The 19,679-nt window shown below is 48.1% G+C and overlaps 1 protein-coding gene across 3 annotated transcripts in view; it reads right to left on the reverse strand.

Moving 5' to 3' along the window:
- SMPD4 (sphingomyelin phosphodiesterase 4) overlaps positions 1-19,679 on the reverse strand; it is a 91,375-nt gene that overhangs the window by 45,187 nt on the left and 26,509 nt on the right. For 2 of the 3 annotated variants that reach the window (XM_075321762.1, XM_075321779.1), the window contains exons 6-15: positions 16,996-17,048; positions 14,272-14,423; positions 13,657-13,786; positions 6,577-6,648; positions 6,058-6,141; positions 5,289-5,434; positions 5,082-5,172; positions 4,813-4,916; positions 4,076-4,239; positions 3,786-3,991 (exon numbers count right to left, since the gene is read on the reverse strand). In XM_075321762.1, coding sequence (XP_075177877.1) covers positions 3,786-3,991; positions 4,076-4,239; positions 4,813-4,916; positions 5,082-5,172; positions 5,289-5,434; positions 6,058-6,141; positions 6,577-6,648; positions 13,657-13,786; positions 14,272-14,423; positions 16,996-17,048 — 1,202 coding nt within the window. The remainder of the gene's footprint in view (positions 1-3,785; positions 3,992-4,075; positions 4,240-4,812; positions 4,917-5,081; positions 5,173-5,288; positions 5,435-6,057; positions 6,142-6,576; positions 6,649-13,656; positions 13,787-14,271; positions 14,424-16,995; positions 17,049-19,679) is intronic. The other variant, XM_075321770.1, reaches the window with a different exon arrangement.

A 19,679-nucleotide genomic window follows, 5' to 3' on the forward strand; every position in this document is an offset into this window, starting at 1 on the left:
GTGTATAGGCTCAGAGGGAGGAGCTACACTTTTAGGTGTAGTACTTTGTGTGTCCTCCGGAGGCAGAAGCTAAACACCCAAGGTCTGGGTCTCCCAAAGGAACGATAAAGAAATAGCCCACTGAAGAGCTTGTCAAATAACTGACCAATGACTTTTGTTCCCCTGAAAAAGAGGCAGCTACGTATTAAAGGGCTGTAATTTCTAAACCCTTAGTCCAATTAGGATGTGAATATCCGCAAATTAAGAAGAGAGTCTGCCCTTTAAGCCCATATTGATTATACACCTGTATTTTGAATATGTTTTGGTAAACAGATTAAATGCCAAAATTTGAGTCACTGTCTAAATATTTCTGGACCTAACTGCATTCTGTATGTATTTTCTCAATGGAACAAGTGAAAAACCCATCCAAGGATAGTGACTGTAATTGAAAATGCATCCACTTAAGAGCAGAACTCTACTTAGTGGAATTAGGAATAATAGTTGGAAAGCGAATCCATCAGCTATTTCAAATACACAAAACACCAAGATAAACCAACATGGAGTTCCCTTTGCATCTTGCCCCACTGGCCTACTCAGTTGGGAACTGCTCCCCACTACACTGGCGAGTGAGTAAAAACCTGTCAATTAATCATGCGATCGCACCCGCCCCCAACATTTGTGCGATATGGGCAATTTGTTGTCCGTGTCACACAATGTACACACACTTACCTTCCAAACGACCTTGCTGTGGGCGGCGAACATCCACTATCTGAAGGGGGAGGGACGTTCGGCGTCACAGCGACGTCACACAACGGCCGGCCAATAGAAGCAGAGGGGCGGAGATGAGCGGGACGTAAACATCCCGCCCACTGCCTTCCTTCCGCATTGCCGGCGGGACGCAGGTAAGCTGTGTTCATCGTTCCCGGGGTGTCACGCGGAGCGATGTGTGCTGCCTCGGGAACAATGAACAATCGGACGTTCGATTTTTAGAAAATGAGCGAGGTGTCAACGATGAACGAGAAGGTGAGTATTTCTGCTCGTTCACCGTCGCACGTAGCTGTTACATGCTACGATATCATTAACGACGCTGGATGTGCGTCACTTACGACGTGACCCCGCATACATCTCGTTAGATATATCGTAGCGTGTAAAGCCCACTTAAGGCATCGTAGTCCCTCTACCCTGCACTCTCCAGATAGTGAGTGCAGGCTACAGCATCCTCTATATCAGGGTTCCCCAACTCCAGTCCTCGAGGGCAGTCAACAGTGCATGTTTTTAGGATTTCCTTAGCATTGCATGGGTGTTGGAATCATCAACTGTGCAGGTGATTAAATTATCACCTATGCAATACTAAGGAAACCCTGGAAACATGAACTGTTGGCGGTCCTTGAGGACTGGAATTGGGGACCCATGCTCTATATAAACAATTAGATGCTAAGTCCCCTCCTATCGGCCAACATATTCTTTAGCATGTCAAGTAGTCAACCATCCACATGGTGGCAGCATTATGGTTACAGACCAACACACGAAGATTACTCTGATTATCCGATAGCGTTTCTTATTTCTTTGCTTTTTTGTCTCTTTACTTATTCATCTATCATCATTTATTTTTCCTTTTCTATTTTATGTAATACTAGCTGTACTACCCGGCTTCGCCCGGGTTAATAACTGCTGTTAACAAAATAGAATGTATTAACAAAAATGTATTCTGCACACAAAAACCACAAAAAACAAATAGATAGAAATGTAATTATAATGTCTGTCTCCCCCTCTGTATATATCTCTGTCTCTGACTGTCTCTGTCTCTTTCTCCATCTAGCTCAGTCTGTCTGTCTAGCTCAGTCTGTCTCTCTAGCTCAGTCTGTCTCTCTAGCTCAGTCTGTCTCTCTAGCTCAGTCTGTCTCTCTAGCTCAGTCTGTCTCTCTAGCTCAGTCTGTCTCTCTAGCTCAGTCTGTCTCTCTAGCTCAGTCTGTCTCTCTAGCTCAGTCTGTCTCTCTAGCTCAGTCTGTCTCTCTAGCTCAGTCTGTCTCTCTAGCTCAGTCTGTCTCTCTAGCTCAGTCTGTCTCTCTAGCTCAGTCTGTCTCTCTAGCTCAGTCTGTCTCTCTAGCTCAGTCTGTCTCTCTAGCTCAGTCTGTCTCTCTCTAGCTCAGTCTGTCTCTCTCTAGCTCAGTCTGTCTCTCTAGCTCAGTCTGTCTCTCTAGCTCAGTCTGTCTCTCTAGCTCAGTCTGTCTCTCTATCTCAGTCTGTCTCTCTATCTCAGTCTGTCTCTCTATCTCAGTCTGTCTCTCTATCTCAGTCTGTCTCTCTCCCTGTCTGTCTCTCTCCCTGTCTGTCTCTCTCCCTGTCTGTCTCTCTCCCTGTCTGTCTCTCTCCCTGTCTGTCTCTCTCCCTGTCTGTCTCTCTCCCTGTCTGTCTCTCTCCCTGTCTGTCTCTCTCCCTGTCTGTCTCTCTCCCTGTCTGTCTCTCTCCCTGTCTGTCTCTCTCCCTGTCTCTTACCCTGTCTCTTACCCTGTCTCTTACCCTGTCTCTTACCCTGTCTCTTACCCTGTCTCTTACCCTGTCTCTTACCCTGTCTGTCTCTTTACCTCTCTTTCCCTGTCTGTCTGTTTCCCTGTGTCTCTCTGTCTCTTTCTTTACCTGTCTGTCTCTTAACCCGTCTCTCTCTTTCCCTTTCTGTCTATTTCCCTGTCAGCCTGTCTCTTTGTCTGTGTCTGTCTCTTTGTGTCTGTCTCTTTGTGTCTGTCTCTTACCCTGTCTATGTCTGTTTCTTTCCCTGTCTGTGTCTGTCTCTTTCCCTGACTCCATTGTGACACGCCAACATTCCATATAAGGGCGTGGCTGCGCATTCTTCTGAAGTTCTGGCTGCACTGTGGCTCCAAGCTCCATTCGCTTTAATGGAGGCAGGTTTTTTGGCGAATAACTGTAAAGAGCGGGGTTAAAATCTCCCCTCAAAACATAGCCTATGACGCTCTCGGGGTCCAGAAGTGTGAGTGTGCAAAATTTTGTGGCTGTAGCTGAGACGGTGCAGATGCCAATCCCGGACATACACAAACACATATACACACACACACACATACACACACACATTCAGCTTTATATATTAGATATTGCTGTGTTTCTCGTTATTTACTGAGGAGGCACAAGACAAGATCATCAAAACAACTAAAATGAAAAAGATTTTCCAGTTTCAGGTGCAACTGGTTTAAAATAAACAAACTTTGCTTAATTTGTCCTTCCCCGGTCCGATCACTCAACCTTCACCGTTTCTCCTGGTGCTCTTATTTTCTCTGGTGTGGACGTCTCATCGACAGAGATGCAGCCAGTGAAATAAGCGGCTCTGGCAGAGTAGTTAACACAAGCTGTTCAGAACTGCTGAGCTAAGTGATTGGCTGCAGCGCTGTCAATGTGACATCAATGATGCAGATAATAAAAGACACCAGGTATAGTGGTGAACGTGGCTTTTGACTCAAGGAGGGTGAGTAGTGTAGAGGTTTTCTTTTCTATTAAGCAAAGAAACAACTGCACCTGGGTAAAGGGGTTTTCTGAAGTTGGAAACTCCCTGTCGATACAATATAGTCATCCTGGTATTAAAAAAAATACTAAAAATTATTTATCATTCACCTTCCCCTGAAGTTCTGCATCTCTGCTGCTGTTTCAGGAATTATTTACAGACTACAGTGGTGACATCCCTTCAACAGCGCTGCAGCCAAACACTGATCTCAGCAGCTTGAGGCATCTACATTGGCAGGACTGTTGGGACCAGTGATTGGCTGCAGGTATGCCTGATTCTATAACACTACACTTACCAGATTTCTTGTCTCACTACCAAACATTTGGGTATACTGGAAGTCCTGCCCCTCAAGGCTGTACACATGACTCTTGATCTTGAAAGCAGCATCTGTAATTGGTGGCTGCCAAGATGAAAGGAAGCTTCCGCCAAGGTTGGGGGACATAAGAAGTCTGTGCTGCCGGTGGGGCATTACCGGTTCTGGTTCTAGTAGTAATTGCTCGCCTGTAAACAATGTGAATTAATGCTTAATAAAGGTATAGCTGATCATATCCACTTCTGACAATAAAGGAAGGTTTTATTCTTTACCTTTCTGGATCATCTCCGTCAGATTGGGTTGGGAAAAAACCTTTGCTACTCGGAAGAGCATTAGTGCATTCTTGGGACTGACAAGGTCACTACGAATAGCACGGTTCAAATACCGGAGAAATAGCTTTGTGTACATAAGCAAGTTTTCCTGCACAAATGGAGCCCTGTTGATAGAGAGAACAAATACATAAATGTATTTATACTTTACAGAGTCTAAAAAGTTTATGTACAACAATGGTTTTATTATTTTGACTTCCAAGATATGTGTGTCAATTGACAAGAGCTGTAGTACACATACCCCAGTTGGTCCAGAACTCTTCCTCGCTGAGCACAAGGTTAACAACAGGTTTATCCTCCCTAATCCTCCCACATGGGTGCAGTCAGTCTCTGTGCACTGCAATAAAGCTATCAGACTGATGGAAGGAGGAGGAGGATGAAGCTGGGGATCTCTTCACTGATCAAAATGTGGGTTAAAACATATTTCTTTACATATGACAGCCGTGATTCTGGCCCCCGATGGAGTATGTGTGATACAGCTCATCAGTTGACACACATTTTGAGGCACAGGGGCAATGTACATATTTACAAGAAACTATAGCTAATTTATTTCTACATAATGGGCACAGAACAACTGTCTACTCCAGATAACATGGCATTTCCATATCAGACATTTATGATATAGCTGTAATGTTTCCTCTGCAGTGTACACTTACAGCCATCTGCTGTATAATACTCACCATTTTTCTGACACGGCACGGTTCTGTTCATTGTTGAGAGGTGTAGAAGATCTCTCAAGAACATATCTCCATGGCTGCAGGTAACTCAGCCACATCTCTAGGACCTGTAAAGAGAAGAGATGTTTTCTATGATTGACTGATGCAAAATTCAAATACCAAAAATACCCAGGGTGTTAATCTTGCAAACTTAACCCCTGTAGGGCACTGCCTTTAAAAGCAACTAATAAACTGTTGCTATCCACATCGCCACAATATTTCATTGTACATACCGCTCTGAAGGATGCATCTAGAGGCCAGTGACCAAAGCAATGTTGGAGAAAGATGTACAGCTTAGGCTGAATGAATCTAGGAATAACAACCCTACCAAGAAAAGGAAAAAACATGATTAATGGAGTCCCTTATGTCTATTGATACATCCAGTGGGGCTGGCTCCTAATCTCTGGCCAGTTTTAGAATTAGTAGATATCCTCAGTTACCTTTTTAACTCCTCCAAAGGACTTGGTGTGTGAGAGTGAGCAGGAGGAGATGCTTGCTCCGGTCTTAGGCTATTGGCAAAGGCGTGCAAATGCTTCACAAGAACTCGGATCAATAAGACATGCTCCTCTGTGGGCTGGAAAGTCTCCTACAAATCAAGTATAAAAGATGAATTTCAAATTTCTCAGAGCCTGATACAACAAATAGCAGAAAAAAGCAATAAAAACAAAAATTGCACTTGAAGATGAGTAATTGTAGTAAAAACTGCATTCATCCCTTTACACGGTAGGCGAAGTGTTAAATCCAGCAGCCAAAAAGTGACTAAAGGACGTACCTATATAGTTATATATATAATTAATATGGTTAAACATGCAATACTTCACTGTGACGTGCTAAATCGGAGGGTGACTAATTAGAATGAATGCACCTTTTCTGTTAAAAATTCACAACTTGTACACAAAAACCATAAATTATTGCTCCAAAAGCGGTTCATTGCTCATCACACAGTTCCAGCCCAAAAAAATAACAGGCAAAGCAGCACCCGGAAAAGAGAAAAACATATGCAGGGTTAACAGCAAAAAATCATATAGAAGCAAAGCTGCTTTAAGCAATACACCATAGTCAACAACTGTTAGAGCCCTTTAATGCAGCCTGTGCCCATCATTACCCAGATTGCATTGGCTAAAAAGTGGTGAAAAATGGCAGAAGCCCCATCCTTCCCCACAACTACAATTTACAACACAGACGTGTGTCCCAGAGAACTGGAAGTACTTGGTATGAATGGAAGGACCCGGGCTGAGCAGGACTAATGTAGGAAGTACTGGACACACTGAGCCTGTGGTGAAGAGCTTCCAGCTGAGACACATAGGAGCCAACGAGTGATGAGAAATAGGGACAAAAAATAGAGAGATAACAAAAAAAAACACAAAACATGGAATGAGAAAAAACATACTGCGTTACAAAAGACTGGGCAACACAACATCAGAATGGAGGGCATCACTACTCAATAAGATAAGGACTAGTGCACTGCTGGTATGTTGGATGCCACTAGGCTACAAAGCCACTAAATATGACAAAGCCCAGACATACAGTGTATTGCTATCTACTTCTGCAATGCTTAGTCATCAACATACAAACAATAGAAAACATAATAAACACATGCACAATACTGGGACAAAACCAGAAGACAGCACAGTAATGACTAGTAAACAAAAGTACAGAGCCTGTCATGGCCGATAACTGAGAAATTCTATACCATTTGTAAGGAATAATACTAAAATAGGTAGTTACCTTCGCATGCGGAGACTGCATTTTATGGTACATTTCCAGAGAATAATGGTGAAGCCACATTTCTACAAATATCTGAAAGTAGGAAAATACATACAAAGAAACATTTGCGATCCATTATAATCACCGGACCGTTAGCAGAAGTTATTACACACATTGCTTGGTTATTTTCCTTAAAAGGAGGAGTTGTCCAGGCTTAGGACTAAAGTTTAGTCACTTTATGTGACTACAGACATATGAATCCTCAGTGCGCAGCATACACGCTGTTAAGATTCTCTAGTGACAGAAGTGGGTGTCATGAGCCAGTGAGTATGCAATTTGCATACTTCTGACCACAGTTCGTCTGGACATGTCCACCTCACTCAACACATTTAGTCGGCACATGACTGCATGCATGCAAATCATGTGGTCACATGACGGCACTGGAGAATCCTGACAGTACATTCACTTTAACAAAAAAAAAAAAAAAAGAATTTTGTTTACTTACCGTAAATTCTTTTTCTTATAGTTCCGTATTGGGAGACCCAGACAATGGGTGTTTAGCTTCTGCCTCCGGATGACACACAAAGTACTACACTTAAAAGTGTAGCTCCTCCCTCTGAGCTTATACACCCCCTGGAGAACCAGATCTAGCCAGTTTAGTGCAAAAGCTGAAGGAGACTAGCCACCCAGAAGTAAAAACAGAGCAAGAACCGGAACAACCGGAGACTCTGTCCACGACAACAGCTGGTGATAACACACGGAACAAGAAATTGCCAACAGGCAACAGGGAGGGAGCTGGGTCTCCCAATACGGAACTATAAGAAAAAGAATTTACGGTAAGTAAACAAAATTCTCTTTTTCTTTTTCGTTCCTATGGGAGACCCAGACAATGGGACATCTCAAAGCAGTCCATGGGTGGGAAGAAACTGAAAAACTAAGAAGTAGGCAGAGCCTAACTTCACAAATGGGCGACAGCCGCCTGAAGGATGCGTCTGCCCAAGCTCGCATCTGCCGAAGCATGAGCATGCACTTGGTAGTGCTTTGAAAAGGTATGCAGGCTAGTCCAAGTGGCAGCCTGACAGACTTGTTGAGCCGTAGCCTGGTGCCTGAAAGCCCAAGAGGCACCGACAGCTCTGGTCGAGTGTGCCTTGATCCCCGGCGGGGGAGGCACCTGAGAACACTGGTAGGCATCCGAAATGGTCGACCTAATCCAACGGGCTAAGGTCGGCTTAGAAGCAGAGAGGCCCTTGCGCCGACCTGTGGTTAGCACAAAAAGAGAGGTGCACCGCCTAAGAGCAGCGGTGCGAGACACATAGATCCGGAGAGCACGCACCAGATCCAGAGTATGCAACGCTTTTTCAAAGCGATGAACAGGAGCCGGACAAAAGGAAGGTAGGGTAATGTCCTGGTTAAGGTGGAAAGGAGAGACCACCTTAGGAAGAAAGTCCGGAGTCGGACGGAGAACCACCTTATCTTGATGAAAAAACAAAAAAGGTGACTCCGAAGAGAGCGCAGCCAAATCAGAGACTCTCCTGAGGGAAGTTATGGCCACTAGAAAGACCACTTTCTGTGAAAGACGAAACAAGGAAACCTCCCTAAGAGGCTCAAAGGGGGGTTTCTGCAAAACCGTGACAACTAAATTGAGGTCCCAGGGATCCAAGGGCCGCCGGTAAGGTGGAATGATGTGAGACGCGCCCTGCATGAAGGTGCGGACCTGAGCCAGCCGGGCGATACGCCGCTGGAACAGTACTGACAGAGCCGAGACTTGTCCCTTGAGAGAGTTGAGGGACAGTCCCAGCTGCAGACTGGACTGTAGAAAGGACAGAAGGGTCGGCAAGGAAAAAGGCCAAGGAGGATGGCCGGAAGAGCGACACCAGGACAGGAAAATTTTCCAAGTCATGTGATAGATCTTGGCAGAGGAAGACTTACGGGCCCGAGTCATAGTGGAGATGACTTCAGGAGGGATACCAGAAGCCGTCAAGATCCAGGACTCGAGAGCCACGCCGTCAATCTGAGAGCCGCAGAATTCTGGCGGAAAAACTGACCTTGTGAGAGAAGGTCTGGACGGTCCGGAAGATGCCAAGGCACCTCTATGGACAGATGGAGCAGGTCTGGGTACCAAGCTCGCCTGGGCCAGTCCGGAGCAATGAGGATGACTCGACGGCCCTCCATTCTGATCTTGCGCAGGACTCTGGGCAAGAGAGCTAGAGGGGGAAACACGTAGGACAGACGAAACTGGGACCAGTCTTGAACCAGAGCGTCCGCGGCGAATGCCTGAGGATCGTGGGAGCGAGCCACGTAAACGGGAACTTTGTTGTTGTGACGGGATGCCATTAGGTCCATGTCCGGAGTGCCCCATTTGCGGCAGATTGACTGAAAAACTGCCGGATGCAGGGACCACTCGCCACTGTCCACGGTTTGACGGCTGAGATAATCTGCCTCCCAGTTTTCCACGCCTGGAATGTGGACTGCGGATATGGTGGACTTGGAGTCCTCCGCCCATTGAAGGTTGTGTTGTACCTCCAACATTGCCAGGCGGCTGCGTGTCCCGCCTTGGTGACTGATGTAGGCAACCGCTGTCGCGTTGTCTGACTGTACTCGGATGTGCTTGCCCGCCAACAGGTGGTGAAAAGCTAGGAGAGCCAGAAGCACAGCTCTGGTTTCCAGCACATTGATCGAAAGGGCTGACTCGGACGGAGTCCAAGTGCCTTGCGCTCGGTGGTGGAGACATACCGCTCCCCAGCCGGAAAGACTGGCATCCGTGGTGAGGATCACCCAGGACGGGGCCAGAAAGGAGCGCCCCTGAGACAGAGAGAGGGGCCGAAGCCACCACTGAAGAGAAATCCTGGTCTGTGACGACAGAGCCACTAACCTGTGCAAGGAGGAAGGCCGCTTGTCTCAACAGCGGAGAATGTCCAGCTGCAGGGGACGCAGATGGAACTGGGCGAAGGGAACAGCCTCCATTGACGCCACCATCTGACCCAGCACCTGCATCAGGCGCCTGAGGGAATAACGGCGGGGCCTCAGCAGAGAGCGCACCGCCAGTTGGAGGGACTGCTGTTTGACTAAGGGCAACTTCACAAGTGCCGGCAGAGTCTCGAACTGCATCCCTAGGTACGTGAGACTCTGGGTCGGAGTCAGAGTGGATTTGGGAAGATTGACAATCCACCAGAATTGGGCTAGGGTGGCGAGAGTGAGCGAAACACTCCGCTGACAGTCTGCGCTGGATGAAGCCTTGACTAGAAGGTCGTCCAGGTAAGGAATCACTGCCAACCCCTGGAGGTGCAGAACCGCAATCACTGCTGCCATGACCTTGGTGAATACCCGAGGGGCCGTGGCCAACCCGAAGGGGAGAGCCACGAATTGGAAATGTTCCTCTCCGATTGCAAAACATAGCCAACGCTGGTGTGAAACTGCAATTGGCACATGCAGATAGGCATCTCTGATGTCGATGGATGCCAGGAAATCCCCTTGGGTCATTGAGGCAATGACTGATCGCAGAGACTCCATGCGAAAATGCCGCACCTGAACATGCTTGTTGAGAAGCTTGAGATCCAGCATGGGCCGGAAGGAACCGTCCTTTTTGGGGACTATGAAGAGATTTGAGTAGAAACCTCTGAACCGTTCCCGGGCGGGAACCGGCACAATTACTCCGTTGGCCTGCAAGGATGCCACGGCCTGTGAGAAGGCGGCGGCCTTGGAGCAGGGGGGAGTTGACAGAAAAAAATCTGTTTGGCGGGCTGGAAGAGAATTCTATCCTGTAGCCGTGGGAGATGATATCCCGCACCCACTGATCGGAGACGTGTTGAAACCACGCGTCGCCAAAGTGGGAGAGCCTGCCACCGACTTAGGATGCTGCTGGAGCGGGCAGATAGTCACGAGGACGCTGCCTTGGCGGCAGCACCTCCTGCGGTCTTTTGTGGACGCGCTTTTGGGCGCCAGTTGGATTTCTGGTCCTTGGCTGAGTTAGTGGACGAGGCCGAGGGCTTAGAGGACGACCAGTTGGAGGAACGAAAGGAACGAAACCTCGACTGATTCCTGCCCTGGACAGGTTTCCTGGTTTTGGTTTGTGGCATGGAAGTACTCTTCCCGCCAGTAGCTTCCTTAATATATTCATCCAGCTGTTCACCGAACAGCCGGGACCCAGCAAAAGGGAGTCCAGCAAGGTACTTCTTTGAAGAAGCATCTGCCTTCCACTCTCGAAGCCACAAGATCCTGCGGATAGCGAGGGAATTAGCCGAAGCCACCGCAGTGCGGTGAGAAGCCTCCAGCATGGCAGACATGGCATAGGATGAAAAAGCTGAAGCTTGGGAAGTCAAGGAAACCATTTCGGGCATAGATTCCCTGGAGAGGGAATGCATCTCCTCTAGAGAAGCAGATATGGCTTTGAGAGCCCACATTGCTGCAAAAGTCGGGGAGAACGAGGCCCCTGCCGCTTCATATACAGATTTGACCAGAAGGTCAATCTGGCGGTCAGTGGAATCCTTAAGAGAGGTGCCATCAGCCACCGATACAACGGTCCGGGCTGAGAGTCTAGACACCGGGGGGTCTACCTTTGGGGAGTGAGCCCACTCCTTGACCACCTCAGGTGGAAAGGGAAAACGGTCATCAGAACCACGCTTTGGGAAGCGTTTGTCAGGACAGGCCCTGGGCTTGGTCACAGCGGCCTGAAAACTGGAGTGGTTAAAGAACACACTCTTTCCCCTTTTAGGCGAGGTAAACTGGTGCTTTTCTGCCAGAGAGGGTTGTTCCTCTGATACTGGCGTATTGAGATCCAGTACAGAATTAATGGACGCAATCAAATCACTAACATCTGAGTCACTTTCGGACAGATCAATGGGGTATATGGAGTTAGCCTCCGAGCCCCCAGTAAAGACATCCTCCTCGTCCTGCGAGTCAGCACCTGAATCAGAGCCGCGGGACGAGGAAGGAGAGGGAACCCTGTGTCTCTTCTTAGAAGGACGGGGTCTGGGACCAGATGATGAATCCTCTGTGAGCTCCGGTCCTGAGAGACCCCTAGCAGCAGAGGCACCCTGTGAAGGGGGCTGATGCATATTCAGCAAGGTCTTGGACAGAAGTCCCATGGACTCAGCAAAGGACTGGGAGATAGACCTAGAAAAGGATTCTACCCAAGCCGGGGTTTCAGCCACAGGAGCAGGAGCAGCCTGAGAGGCCACTGGGAGTGAGACTCCAGGCTGAGGCACCGTCAGGTTAGAGCAGGCATCACAATATGGATAGGTGCTCGGTTCAGGCAGTAGGAGCTTACATGCAGTGCATACTGAATACAGCTTTGGAGCCTTGCTCCTCATGTGAGACATGCTGCTGGAGTGGGGGCACTGCCAGAGAATGACCCCCAGGGAGAATATACAGAGGTCCACAACCAGAGGTTGTGGCTTACCAGACCGCTGGAGCGGTGTTGTGTGCCCTCCAGATCCCGAAGCCCGGACCCCAAGCACCTCAGCAGGGATGCTGCAGACCAGCGCTGCAATGACTGATCGCAGGGGGAACGCTGAGAAAATGGCCGCCGGAGCGAAGAGAGGGGGCGAGACTTGCTTAAGGAGCGGGATCTGGAGGGCCATAGAGACCTACAGGGGAGGGGACATACACTGCAGTGAGGAGTGTCCCTCCCCTGTGCAGAACGGCCGCCGGGCGGAGCCGAGCCTGTCCCTCTGCATGAATGACATGCGAGGGCAGAGAAACCGAAACTAGGCCTCCAGCGAAGCCGGGGCCTAAATTTGAGCGGTGCGGCCGGCGCGCAGGCACCATCGGCGCGGTTCTAAGGCGACAGCCAGAAAACCCGCCGGAAATGTCATAAAACACAATCAGCACACTCTCCCACAACAATAAAGTACAGGGACCCCCAATATATAAACGTCTCAGGTACTTAGCTTGCTGAGACGCAGGGTTCCAAGTCCCTGGGGATGAGTGCTCCGGTCCAGCAGGGTCCTGAAGGGCTGCGGATGGAGACCGGTCTCCTGCCAAGCATGGAGAACCGTGCTGGCTCCCACTTCAAGCCAGAGCCCAGGAGGGATGGTGAAGGAGCGCAGCATGTAAGGCTCCAGCCTTGGAATCAACCTTAACAACACCGCCGACACAGTGGGGTGATTAGGGACATGCCGGGGGTCCAGACTTGGACCCGCTTTTCTTCAAACTGTTTACAAAAATCAAAAATCAGATGAGAATGCATGTGTGGATGTATGCCTCCTGAACACAAAGCGATAAACTGGCTAGATCTGGTTCTCCAGGGGGTGTATAAGCTCAGAGGGAGGAGCTACACTTTTAAGTGTAGTACTTTGTGTGTCCTCCGGAGGCAGAAGCTAAACACCCATTGTCTGGGTCTCCCATAGGAACGATAAAGAAAATATGCCTTGACGTGGCTACTGGGCAGATATCGAAATGGCCATTTTTTGTATGCTAAATATCTCAAATTTTCCTATATTTCCTTAAGCAGTAATTATTACATTCATGGTTTGCATGCTTCATGGTGCAACTATCTTGTTTTGCTATTATATGTCATGTTCAGCTTTGCACCTGTTCAGACTGCATTTTGGGAGTGCCGTCAGTCTTTTTGTCTAGATTATGGAGTCATGCCCTCTGACTGTGCACCCTTCCCTCATTAGCCACAGTTGATTTTATTCTCTAATAGCAGGTTCCTACCTGCCCATACATATGGAGGTTTGTAACCTAGAGAGAGGCTTCACTTTAGGTTCCCAGTAAACGATATATACCTTGACGTGGCTACTGGGCAGATATTGAAATGGCCATTTTGTATGCTAAATATCTCACTTTTTCCTAGATTTCCTTAAGCAGTAATGCATGTCTATATTCATGCGTTAGCATTTCAGAGTGCAACTGTCTTTTTTGTTTTTATATGTCATGATCAGTTTTGCACCGTTCAGACTGCATTTTGGGAGTGCCGTCAGTTTTTTTGTCCACATTATGGAGTGTACTCACTTTCTACATTTGCATGATGCCTGTGGTTCATTCTCCTCTTTTCTCCTAATTATGATCTTATACTGAATTAAATTACAACTATTCTTGCAAAAAAGTTTCACAAAATTAGAAATTCACATCCGTATAGGTCCCAATTGTGGCACTCACCTGCAATAAGGTTTCCGACCGCCATATCTCATGGGCTGCAGGGTCAGCATTCACCAAGTGCTGGTGGGAAATGTGTCTCTTTAAAAGACTGGGGCTAGTCCCATACGAAGTTAATGAAATTGATGGGGATCTGAAGAGAGAAAATGACATCAGTCAGATTCACTGTAAAGCCCATATGAACTGAAATAACTCATTACATAGTTTAATAAGTTACTTCTTTGCTTGGTTGTAAGTGCTTGAAGTAGCTAACCCTGTGGGTACCACATGTGAAGTTACTTAAGGTAAGGTAATATATTATGGGTAATGCTATTTAACAATCGCATGCTATTAAACACAAAAAAACCTAATAACCCCCCATACACATTGGATGAAAGTCAGCCAAACCCATTGATTTAGGCTGGACCATCAGGTGTATTTGGGCGCATCACCAACATACAATGCGGGGCGGCTGGAATTTCAAGAGGAGATGCCAAAGTCCTCATGGAGCGGCTTTCTTCATCTATTTGGCACAGCTGAGCACTCATATGGAAAATCCGGGAGATCTAGCCATTGCTGATTTAATGTTTCACTGTCCGCTATCTCATCTGTTTGGCCAGCTAAAGCCAAAACTAGTACCTTGGTGCAGGGGATGGTACCGCTCCTCCAGGGTTTGCAAAATGAGGTTGTGGGACATTTCCTTCTATTGGAAGGAAACAATTCAGGTATTTCTCCACCAAGATGTAGTAGGCATTATCAGAGTAGTTGCAGACTTGTCCAGTGATAAAGTTCTGCATGGGGAAAACGAACAAATCTAGAAAACCATTGATCTTTTTATAAGAAAGAAGATGAAACTCAAACATCAAAAATATCACAATGAATAATTATTTTTTTTATAGATTCACTGCCTAATTTTAAAAATAAGCATTTTCAGTTGGTAAACACCCATTCTGACATTCATTTTCATAGTGAGTATTCCAGGCACATCAGGTCTAAGAGATCAGTCTAATAAATTACCCAGTCTGCATTGTGAAAGCTAGTAACAGATCCACATTACGAAGCCCACACAGAGAAACACCAATAGAAATATTGACAAATAAGTAGAGACAATCAATAAGTGAATCAGTGGATTCCTCAAAAACTTCATAACTGTATGAAAATATGAATATCTCCATGCCTTAAAAGGAATCTGTCAGCAGGTTTTTGCTATGTAAGCTGAGAACAGCTTCCTGTAAGAGTTAAACAACAAGAAGCAACTGTGCTTCTCTTATCAGTGTGTATGGTGTTAAGTAATCTAAAGGGCTTATTATGCTGTGATTAACATTGCAGGACTAGAAACTCATGTGCATGCCAGTCCTACACACCCCTTGATGTGTTTGTGCATTGACTGTGAGGTGTCAATCTCTATGAGAGCCTTGTGTGGGTGAGGGCACCTCTGCTGTGTTCCCGAATCTAAATTTGTCACGTATTTCAAAACGGCTTCACCCAGTAATCTGTTTTACACCATTGGATTCAGAATCTCCTTGTCAACATTTTTTTGGTGTCAGATTGGGTAGCAAAAACCTGCTGATAGATTTCCTTTACAGGGATTATCAAAAACTTACATTTTTCTTCTAAACAGCATTAAAAAAAAAAACAAAAAAAAAACCCAACAAAAAAAACAGTATAAATTATACAAACGCCGCTCTGTCTACCACCTGTTGATTTCTTTTTCACATCCCCTAAATACTCATGGACGCTAAAGACTATCACTGGCATCTTGATCTTGTGCTGTGAATGGCACAGGAATTGTGGCTGGGACCCGTGAATGACTGAAGCTGAAGTTCAGAATGTTGGGGGAGACCAGAGCGGAGATGGTGGGGCAGCAGGGGATTACAGTAAGAAATGGCCTTTCTATAGCAATGTAAAGGATACTAAGAAACAAATGTAGGCTAAGTCCTGATTTCACCAAATCAGACAGTACTCACCCTCCCCGTGCCGACACTCCGCCCTAGTCCAATCTCTGTCTTCTGGCTGATGCAGTAACACAAAATCATTAGCCCATATCACCGCTGCAGCCAACGCTCAGTGATTTGTGCCATCTACCTTGAACAGTGGAAGCTGCAGCAAAACACTAAGATCGAGGCACTCGCGGGTGAGGATGAGCACTCTATTTTACATGATATATAATATACTGTATTTTTCGTTTTATAAGATGCACCGAATTATAAGACACACCCCAAATTTAGAGATAAAAAAAAAGGTAAAAAAAATAAAAATGGGGTCAGTCTTATACTCCGGTGTGGTCTCACCGGAGGGGGCGGCAGCGGTGGTGGAGCGGGGTCACAGGAAAAAGAGGCTGTGCTAGCAGCGGCAGTGAGTCCGTGGTGGCGGCAGCGGGTTCGTGGTGGCGGCAGCGGGTCCGTGTCAGCGGTGGGTCAATGGTGGAGCAGGCCAGTGCGGTGAGTGTCCCAGTTTGTCCGCAGTCCTGGTTCAAATGATGGCGCCCGGAGCCGTGCGTGTGCAGATGGAGCTCTCATCCAAGAGCGCCATCTGCGCACGTGCTGACTCCCGGCGCCATCATTTGAAACCGGGACTGCGGACAAAATGGGACACACATTGCACAGCCACCACATTCCGTACAGCCACCCGCCCGCTCGCACAGATTGGCAGCCAGCAGTCCGCCGGCACCAAAAGGCACCCGGCCACTGACACGGAACTGGCCGCCCGGCCGCAGCGACACTGACCTGGCCGCCCCGGCCGCAGCGACACTGACCTGGCCGCCCGGCCGCAGCGACACTGACCTGGCCGCCCGGCCGCAGCGACACGGACCTGGCCGCCCGGCCGCAGCGATATGGATCTGGCCACCCGCCCGCCCGCAGCGATACGGACCTGGCCGCCCGGCCGCAGCGATATGGACCTGGCCACCCGCCCGCCCGCAGCGATACGGACCTGGCCGCCCGCACACAGCTGCACAGACAGTCCCCCTCTAGTCAGCTATATTCGGATTTTAAGATGCATCCCTCATTTTCTTCCCAAATTCTTGGGAGGAAAAGTGTCTTATAATCCGAAAAATACGGTATATCATATCACATATACATGATATATTTTACATGATCGTAAACCATTGGGGTCCAATTTTCTAAAAGTGAAAAACCCCTTGAAATTTGTACCATTCACTTATCTTAGAAAAAAAATACATTCTGGATAAACTCTTGAAAATGCATCAGTGCACCCATCAATTAGAAACACCGGGAGATCCTGGAAAAGAAAAGCTATACGATAGATAGCAGCTGAATGTCAGGTTCCTATTTGTGCATTCCTTGACTTATCAGGCACATCTCTATCTTACCGCTCATTGCACAGAATAATTTGGTTACTTACCCTCTGAATGATTAAGAAGATGGCAAAGTGGAACATAAAATACTCAAAAGCATCTGAGGATGGATTAAGAAATAAAACACAGCAAGCAAAGCATGGAGAGCAAATGTCATGTTGTCAATTACAAATTCATTCTGCTTCTGGTGGCTAAACAAATACAAATCACCATTATTACGGTATTTCACAAAAAAAACAAAACGGATTTTTGTGTACTCACGTAAATCGTTTTCTCTTAGCCATCATTGGGGGACACAGGACCATGGGTGTTATGCTGCCTATCCATAGGAGGACACTAAGTAGATGCAAAACCATAGCTCCTCCTCTGCAGTATACACCCCCTGGCCGAGCCAGGCAGTCTCAGTTTTAGTACACAAGCAGTAGGAGAAAAAAGCAGTAAAAAACTTCTCAACAGAGGAACATGAGAAAAGAAGAGTCAAAACCAAATAAGGTACTGAGAGAACCAAGGCCCCGCAGGGCAACAGGGTGGGTGCTGTGTCCCCCAATGATGGCTAAGAGAAAACGATTTTACGGTGAGTACACAAAAATCCGTTTTTCTCTGACGTCTCATTGGGGGACACAGGACCATGGGACGTCCTAAAACAGTCCATGGGTGGGAAACATAAAAGAAGACAACACAACCCAAGGACTAGGAACCAGTCCCAGTACCATTTGCAGAATTTTCCTACCCAGATTTGCCTCAGTTGAAACCTGGGTATGGACTCTGTGATGCTTTGAAAAAGTATGTAGGCTAAACCAGGTCGCAGCCTTACACACCTGTTCCACTGAAGCCTGATGCCGAATGGCCCACGAAGCGCCAACTGCTCGCGTGGAATGAGCCCGCAGCCCACTGGGAATGGGCTTGAGTTGCAGGCGGTAGACTTCCTGGATCGTAGAGCGAATCCAGCGAGCCAGAGTCGCCTTTGAAGCTGCCTGTCCCTTCTTAGGCCCCTCAGGAATGACGAACAAAGAGTCCGTTTTCCTAAAGGGGGCTGTCCTGGATATGTAATATCTGAGAGCTCTGACGAGGTCTAACGAATGCAGAGACCTTTCCACCCTATGAACTGGGTGTGGACAAAATGAAGGCAGAACAATGTCCTCGTTCAAATGAAACGGGATAAGAACCTTAGGAAGGAAATACGGAAGCAGGGGGGCAGAACCACCTTGTCCTGGTGAAAGATCAGGAAAGGCTCGTGGCAAGAGTGCTGCTAGCTCCGAAACCCGTCTGATGGACGTAATTGCCACCAGGAATGTTACCTTCCAGGACAGAAGAGCAAGGGAGGATTCCTTGAGGGGTTCAAAGGGAGACCTCTGGAGACCGTCCGGAACGAGGTTGAGGTCCCATGGGTCCAGCGGCCGTTTGTACGGGGGAACTAGATGGGAAACGCCCTGGAGGAAGGTCTTGACTTGCGGTTTTTGAGTCAGGCGGCATTGGTAGAAGATTGAGAGCGCTGAGACCTGCCCTTTAAGGGAACTGAGAGCCAACCCCGCTTGCAAGCCAGACTGTAGTAAGTCGAGAATTCTGGGGATGGCCAGAGGCATAGGCTGGACGTTAGTTTCTCTGCACCATGAAAGGAAGATTTTCCACGTACTGTGGTAAATGCGGGATGAGGCAGGCTTTCGGGCGCTGATCATGGTGGAAAACACAGCGGGGGAGAATCCCGCTCTTGTTAATACCCAGGTCTCAATGGCCATGCCGTCAGCTTCAGGGCTCTGGTGTTCTGATGGGAAATGGGCCCTTGGGTCAGCAGGTCTGGGATGCTTACGAGGCGCCATGAGCAATTGTACTAATTCGGCATACCAGGCGCACCTGGGCTAGTCCGGTGCTGTTAGTATCACCGGGACTCCTTCTGCCTTGATCTTCCGGAATACTCGCGGCCGCAGGGCCCTTGGGTCAGCAAGTCTGGGATGTCTGGAAGGCGCCACGGTGCGTCTGTGAGCAGTTGTACTAATTCGGTGTACCAGGCGCGCCTGGGCCAGTCCGGTGCTATCAGTATCACCGGGACTCCCTCTTCCTTGATCTTCCTGATCATCCGCGGCAGCAGGGGTAAAGGTGGAAATATGTAAGGCAGGCGGAAGTGGTGCCAGGAGTAGACTAGAGCATCCGCGCCGATGGACTGCGGGTCGCGTGACCTGGCTATGAACGCGGGTACCTTTGCATTCAACCTTGAGGCCATTAGGTCCACGTCTGGTGTGCCCCAGCGAGTGCAGATGTGTAAAAACACATCTGGGTGGAGAGACCATTCTCCGGCGGCCAGGCCTTGGCGACTTAGAAAGTCTGCTGCCCAGTTCTCTACCCCCGGTATGTGTACCGCTGATATCACTGATCCCGTCGATTCGGCCCGGCTGAGGATCTTGTGGGCATCGAGATAAGCCACTTTGCTGCAGGTGCCCCCCTGCCGATTGATATAGGCTACAGCTGTCGCATTGTCCGATTGGACTCGAATCTGACGACCCGCTAGCAGAAGGCAGAACGCTCTGAGCACGAGGAAGATCGTGCGGAGTTCCAGGGTGTTTATGGGTAGGGAAGACTCCTGGGGCGTCCAACGTCCTTGAGCAGTGTGGTGCCGGTACACTGCTCCCCAGCCTAGGAGGCTGGCGTCCGTGGTCAGGACCAGCCAGTTCACTGGGAGAAAGGATCTCCCCTTCGATAGGGATGAGGACCGAAGCCACCAGCGGAGTGCGTACCT

Source organism: Anomaloglossus baeobatrachus, chromosome 1, assembly GCF_048569485.1.
Source record: "Anomaloglossus baeobatrachus isolate aAnoBae1 chromosome 1, aAnoBae1.hap1, whole genome shotgun sequence".
Classification (NCBI taxonomy): Eukaryota; Metazoa; Chordata; class Amphibia; order Anura; family Aromobatidae; genus Anomaloglossus; species Anomaloglossus baeobatrachus.